This window comes from Cebidichthys violaceus, unplaced genomic scaffold (genome assembly GCF_023349555.1).
Source record: "Cebidichthys violaceus isolate CVI_PGR_0920_01 unplaced genomic scaffold, fCebVio1.0.p SCAF_7, whole genome shotgun sequence".
Lineage (NCBI taxonomy): Eukaryota > Metazoa > Chordata > Actinopteri > Perciformes > Stichaeidae > Cebidichthys > Cebidichthys violaceus.
In genome coordinates, this window is record NW_027176927.1 from 901,164 (window position 1) to 908,016 (window position 6,853).

Here is a 6,853-nt window from a genome sequence, read left to right on the forward strand (position 1 = left end):
AGGTGTTGATTCAAATCTATTATTATGTGCATCACATTCATATCAATGAGAGTAGGCTTAATAACGGAATACAAAAATGTTTGCAATCAATTTTTGTATTTCCTACGACCTACGTTCTCCTACAGGTATGGTAAATGTGATGAAGGTGCTGGAGAGGCTGGTCTTGGCCCACCTCCGACCGCAGGTGAAATCATCGCTGGACCCTCTGCAATTTGCATACCAGCCTCATGTGGGAGTGGACGATGCCATCATTTACCTGCTGCAACGAGCTCAGTCGCACCTGGATGGAACCGGTGGCTCTGTGAGAATCACTTTCTTTGACTTCTCCAGTGCATTTAACACCATCCAACCAGTGCTACTGAGTGAGAAGCTGCGGGAGGTGGGGGTTAACGCGTCCACCGTCTCCTGGATCACTGACTACCTCACAGGCAGACCACAGTTTGTCCGACTGGGCCGTGTGCTGTCTGACACGGTGGTCAGTGATACTGGAGCCCCACAGGGAACTGTTCTGTCTCCCTTCCTGTTCACCTTATACACCACTGACTTCCAGTACAACTCGGGGTCATGCCATCTGCAGAAGTTCTCTGATGACTCTGCAGTGGTCGGGTGTATAAGGGACGGACGGGAGGAGGAGTACAGGGCAGTAGTGGATGACTTTGTGGAGTGGGCCGGTAGAAATCACCTGCTTCTGAATGTGGCCAAGACCAGAGAGATGGTGGTCGACTTCAGGAGGAGGACGACGGCTCCACAGCCACTGAGACTTCTGGGAGAGGACGTGGACATGGTGAAGGAGTACAAGTACCTGGGTGTCTCCATCGACAGCAAACTGAGCTGGAAGGCCAACATCAACGCTGTGTACAAGAAGGGGATGAGTCGACTCTTTTTCTTGAGGAAACTTTGATCCTTCAACTTGTGCAGCAAGATGTTGGAGATGTTCTACCAGTCTGTTGTGGCCAGTGCACTGTACTTCGCCGTAGTCTGCTGGGGGAGCAGCATTGGAGCCGGAGACACCAACAGACTTAACAAACTGGTTAAGAAGGCCGGCTCCATCATCGGCTGTAAACAAGACTATCTGGAACAGGTGGTGGAGAGGAGGACACTGAAGAAACTATCATCCATATTGGATAACCAGGACCACCCTCTCCACCACCTACTGCAGGGACAGAGGAGCACTTTCTCCAACAGAATGATCCAGCTCCGCTGTCATAAGGACAGGTACAGGAGAACATTCCTGCCTACTGCTATAAGACTGTACAATAAATCACCTCGGGCCAAATCAAATCGTTAAACCTCTGCACTACTGTTTATTTAGTTGATTTAATATTATTCTGTTCTATTCACTGTGTATATAGTGTGCATTTTTTATATAACATCTTTACTATATTATAATTGTATATATTGTGACGTGTATTTTTCTTTTCCTTTTTATAGAATATTAAGATTTTTTTACCTTTGACCTATTGCTGCTCTGTAACCTATTGCTGCTTGTAACAAAATAATTTCCCCTCGCGGGATCAATAAAGTTAGTATCTATCTATCTATCTATCTATCTATCTATCTAAATGGTAGTGTTATGATCATTCAAAGCATGCATCCAGGCATGCAGATGGTTTGGGTTATAGCGATGACTTCCTCCCAAATACAATTGAAGTGAATGGAATTTCTTTTGGCAGGCTCACAGGAAACCGGCATTTGAAAATTAAAACTTTATCCACTTTCAAATTCTTTAGACAGTCTTCACCATTTTTACATTCTTATAAAAATGTGTATAAAACTCGTATACAATTGTAAATAAAGTTGTAAAATGACTGAAAGGACCGGAATTTAATAGCCATTGTAATATGCAAATTTTCCAGTGGCTTATTTGTAACATTTTCAGCAAAACGTATAGGGGGGATACAAATTCCTCCAGAGTGATTTTTCGGTCCGCTCTAAAACATAACCCGTCTCTATAATGCAGTGTCTCTGCTGCGCCATCTCGTGTTTTATTTTGTGTACTTCAGATTGTGCGTACTGTAATACCCTTGGTGAATATGGAGAAGTTACTACTATCCCAGAAAGGCCATGCTGATGATTTAGTTTTAATCTGCCAAGAGTTTGAGATGTCTGTCTCCTCAATGAAGTGAATGGAATCTCATTCTTGAAATTTGAAAAACTCAAAAACATTGTCAACATTTTTACCTTTATTGAAGAAAGTTTACATAAAGTTTATAATCCAGAAGTTGATAAAAGAGCGGACGGAACTTTCTCTTCAGCATATAATTGCAGTGTATTTGTGATTAGAAATAAAGCAGTTTTGATTTGTTTTAAGCTGATATGTTGAAGGATTACAATGATGTGTTGCTTATCATACTCCTACACCATCCTCTTGTGTTTGGATGCATGATTAATAGATTTTAAGCACCAGGACTGGTCATGAGGACTTCCTTCAACACTGGCTGGTAAATGTCCTCATCTCTGCCTCCCTGCTGACACACAACAAAGTAAACTTACATAAAGTGACAACATGACAAAGTTCAAGAAAGTCAACTTTATAGTGTTACTCATGTTGTATACTACACTCACTGATCTAACCACATACTGTACACCTACTACAACTACTTCCATTACTAACGCTGATGTTGGATTTCCTGCAGATGCTAGGACTACTACTTAAAGTACTATTGATCAGTAATTGACGTGGATTGTGCTCGGGTGTGTTCGTACCTCTTCCTTCCTCATGTTGAAGAGAGCTCTGATGCCCAGAACAGTGACGCCGATGCAGACGCACAGCTGGAGGACAGTCAGGACGATCATAGTAATGTCCATGGCTGTCATCAAACGCTGATACACGACAAGAAAGAAAGAAAAAGAAGGAATTCAGTTTGATTTGCAGATATTTTAAACTAAACTTTAAAATGTGAACGTTAATGATTTATCAGGTACAATCGAATGCAGACAGATTCCTGCACTATGAAACTGCCAAAGTCGGTTTAGAATTACACGATCAAGACTCCGCAGAATGCTCCATACTGTATGATTGTGTTTTCAAGTTTAACATTAAAGGCTGGAAAAATTCAATATTTTTGTTATTGTCAACAAATCTCATTAAAGGACAAAAATAAATATTGAATTCAAATTCCTCTGAGTTCCATTCTTTTCCATAGATTATCTATTTATTTTTTTAAAAACAGCTGAAAATAGTCCCAACAAATGCTCTATTAACTCCTCTGAGTAACAATTGCTGAAGACTACATTGTCCAGGTTTTGTGGAGCCATTAAATAAAAAAAGAAATCTAAATATGTAGGAAGTTTTTTAATGATTTATGACTTCAGCAGAAACGACTGCGCTTGGAGCTGAGAGCCACAGACAGAGTAAAGAAGTTGAAAAATGCGGATAGACGGGCTGAACTAACATTATTGGTTCGTTGTTTTTAACAGGATGTGTTGACAACAACAAAAATAAAAACAGCTTCATCCTTTAAAGGTATGCTTACCTGGAAAAAGTATCTCACATATTTGCAGTTGTCACCAGAACGATGAGCATTGTACCCGTCACAAAACCTGGCGTTAGAGACATCGTTAATGTCTGTGGCATACATCCCAATGCCAACAACGGCGAAGATAGATCCAACTATGTTCACCAACACAGCAAAGCCCACCTGAGAGGAAAGAATACGTTATTCTTTTGACTTCACAGTGTCCCTTTTTCTTCTTTTCGTTAAATCTTAGTTTCAAACAGACAGGAGTGGACATTTATTTATTCATTTGGTGCCGGGTGCACAAGAGGGAGCAGGGAGTTCAAAATGTTATGATTGCAACAAATGCATTCTTCAATTTCATAATCAAAAACATTATTCATGAGCAAAGATCTGCTGCCTGTTTCATAATATCCGACAGAATATAAAGTGAAAATACGAGAAGAGACTGTTGGTCAGAATGACGCTGTTTTATAACGTTATTGTTAATTCTTTAACCTGACAGCGAGGAGAAAATGAGGTCACTGATTGACAGGCACATGCAGATGAACTAATGCAGAGAACTTCTGCAGCTGCATTTAAGTCACAGCCCACGTCATCCTCCGACCCCCCCCAGCCAGACCAGCCGCACCAAACGCTTCAGTAAGAGAGCCAGGATAAGAGGTGCATGTCTGAAAGGGCCTTTAGTCTTTACTTACCAAGCAAGGACAGGGGAACCGGTTGGCAAGAAGGGACAGGATTCCAGCTACGATGAACTGAAGAGAGGACATGAGAAAAAGAAGCCAGTGATATTTCCACGAGTTATTCTTCAAACAGCCAATGGAGCGTTTAAATGCATTTTAAAGTTCTGGTAATTGTGTCCGTTTCATGAGGCGTTACAAAAACATCAACAAAACCCCTGCTTTTGCCTTGGCTCTCTATAGTAATATGAAACCAAAGCAAAAGAATATTCTCCCAATATTATTTTACCACGCCGCCCAGCCAGTATGCAGCTCCCAAATGGGCAAAATCCTCAGGATGAAGGCTTGTTCGTCCTGGCCCAAGTCCGATGTTGAACAGGCCCACCATGATCTGTATAGTCTGTAAAAGATTCAAAACATTTAAATCTCTTTGTTTTATACCTGGACATCTTAAGACTTTTAATAAACAGTTTCTCTCACCCCAAGAGCTGAAATTGTATTGCTCTGCATCAGCACCTTGTACCCTGAGGAGCACATCGGACTGCAGCAAAGAGTCTTGAGGATTTGACACAGAGGTGGTAACATGCTCTTACTGTCAGTCGCCACGGTGAACACAGTCACTCCCTTGTCTCCGACAACATCTCTCACACCTGCAACATGACATGGAGATTTCGGGATGGACGGCTGGATAGATGGAGTATTTATTAATCCCGTTGGGGGAATTGGCAGAGTTAGGGCAGCTCACTCACACATACATCACAAAACAAACACCGTAGGGACACGGTGCAAACACCTGCAGATTTATAGATGGCAGATTATGGACTTTTTAGTAATAGCCAGCAGAGGGTCAGTGTTTTGGTACTCCAGTTATTGCATAAGGATTTTCTTTATTTTTTGTTTACATCGAATAAAACTACTTTTGACTACAAACTACGAGCCTCATCATTGGACAGCTAACAAGACAACTTTAGCCTGCAAGAGCACGTAAGTTGGACATGAAGTGGCCAAGAAGGACGGTAAAATAAGCTGCCACTATAGGAGCCTTTAAACAATAACAAAATACTAACAACAAATCAACACCTCCTACACAGAAACGAGTCTAGCTTTCCGTCTCCTTGGTAACAGAAGTGAAACTCCTTCCTCCCTGTTATGTATCCATGGAGATGAAATGTTTGGCTTCAAATCGAAGATTGAAGCCAAACAGTTAAGGACAGTCGGTGTATATCTACCAGAGATCATCTAACAGAGACCATCTTCAACACACAACAACAGTCTTTTTAAAGACATATATTCTACCGATACCATCGGTCTTTTTCAAGACTCTTCTGTTAGCGCCATGGACATCCGCAAGAACGTTCCTTTTCAAGACTCTTCTGTTAGCGCCATGGACATCAGCAAGAACGTTGAGTGCAAGATCACAGTATGTAATGCTCAGGGCACCAGTAGCATCATAATAAAGCCTACTGCTACACCCAGTGCCATCTCCCCACCGCCGCAGGCCGCTACACCCGGTGCCATCTCCCCACCGCCGCAGGCCGCTACACCCGGTGCCGTCTCCCCACCGCCGCAGGCCGCTACACCCGGTGCCGCTCCTCAGGGCCGACCTCTGAAAGCCAATCCTCTTAAAGTGAAGCTCACCCTTGCCAACGCCGAGATTGAGCGCCTGAGAAAGCGTGTCAGAGACCTGGAGGCATCCCAACAAAGGTCTGACAGTGAAAAGTGGAGCTTCTGTCAAAGGGTCCATGATGGCGAGGTTAAATCAAGCCGTCTACAGAAGAGTCTCATGGTCGCTGATGAGCGCATAGACAAGCTGAAGGGTCTGAAGGGGACAGCGATCATCAACTACAACAAGATGGTTGAAGACTACGCAGGAAAACTCTCTGCTCTCAGCGAACACAACGAGAGCCTCTCGCTGAACCTGAAAGACTCTGAAAACATGCTCGTTTCCATGCAAGCCATCAACCAAGGTCTGACCGATAAATTGAAAGAACAGATCGCTAGGAACCACATGTTGTGCGATATACATCAGAGCCAGGAGGCAGACATATATCAGCTGAGAGAGGACAACAAAGTGCTGCTACATATCTGTCTGCCAGTGGAGAAAAAGAAGAGGTGGTTCTTCTTTAAAAGGTTGGAAAAGCAGGAGAGAAAAAACAAAGTGAAGGAGGAGAAGGATGAGAAAAAGGAAACTGGGTGCTTCAGCTTTCTGTCAAGGAAAAGACATGACAGAAATGTGGACGGGGCTCAATAGAAACATCTTCCTCCCCGCTTCACCTCCCCACCTCCCTCCCCAGTCTCCCCTTCCTTCATCCACCCTCTGCCCCATCTCTCCTGTCTATCTCACACACCTCAACAACCCAGACCATCGCGGCGCAGCCGCCGCTGCCACATGCGTCGCTCCACTCCGGACTCGGAGCAACCGACCGCAAGCAACAACGGCTAATCGTCGATCAGCCTGACCTCCGGTGTAGGACCCCGGTTTACCACACCGTCGAGCTGCCTTACCTTCGTTGTTGGACCTCGGGTACCACACCGTCGAGATGACTTACTTCCAGTGTCGGACCTCGGGTACCACACCATTGAACTGCCTTACCTTCGGTGTCGATCCATGGGAATCACACCGTCGAGCTGCCTGACCTCCGGTGTCGATCCACGGGAATCACACCGTCGAGCTGCCTGACCTCCGGTGTCGGACCTCGAGTACCACACCGTCGA

At 44.0% G+C, this 6,853-nt stretch overlaps 1 protein-coding gene across 2 annotated transcripts; it reads right to left on the minus strand.

Annotated features, from left to right (window-relative positions):
* Nucleotides 1–2,165: 2,165 nt before the first annotated feature.
* Nucleotides 2,166–5,046, minus strand: LOC137891690 (high affinity immunoglobulin epsilon receptor subunit beta-like). 2 transcript variants are annotated; one of them, XM_068736424.1, is made up of 6 exons: nucleotides 4,619–5,046; nucleotides 4,428–4,538; nucleotides 4,157–4,213; nucleotides 3,477–3,641; nucleotides 2,707–2,823; nucleotides 2,166–2,468 (listed from the first exon to the last, which is right to left on the minus strand). In XM_068736424.1, the coding sequence occupies exons 1-6, from the start codon at nucleotides 4,721–4,723 to the stop codon at nucleotides 2,397–2,399; spliced, it is 627 nt and encodes a 208-aa protein (XP_068592525.1). In that variant the 5' UTR covers nucleotides 4,724–5,046; the 3' UTR covers nucleotides 2,166–2,396. The 2 variants fall into 2 exon arrangements, with proteins under 2 accessions (XP_068592525.1, XP_068592526.1); XM_068736425.1 differs by having other exon boundaries at nucleotides 2,166–2,465; nucleotides 4,619–5,034.
* Nucleotides 5,047–6,853: the final 1,807 nt, after the last annotated feature.

What these genes read in the sequence shown, in the direction of transcription:
- LOC137891690 (XM_068736424.1), bottom strand. Translation starts at nt 4,723, where the DNA reads ATGTTACCACCTCTGTGTCAAATCCTCAAGACTCTTTGCTGCAGTCCG. An exon ending in GGTTCCCCTGTCCTTGCTTG is followed by an intron (nt 3,642 to 4,156) that starts GTAAGTAAAGAC and finishes CTTTCCTCTCAG; the next exon opens with GTGGGCTTTGCTGTGTTGGT. An exon ending in TCAACATGAGGAAGGAAGAG is followed by an intron (nt 2,469 to 2,706) that starts GTACGAACACAC and finishes GTTGTGTGTCAG; the next exon opens with CAGGGAGGCAGAGATGAGGA.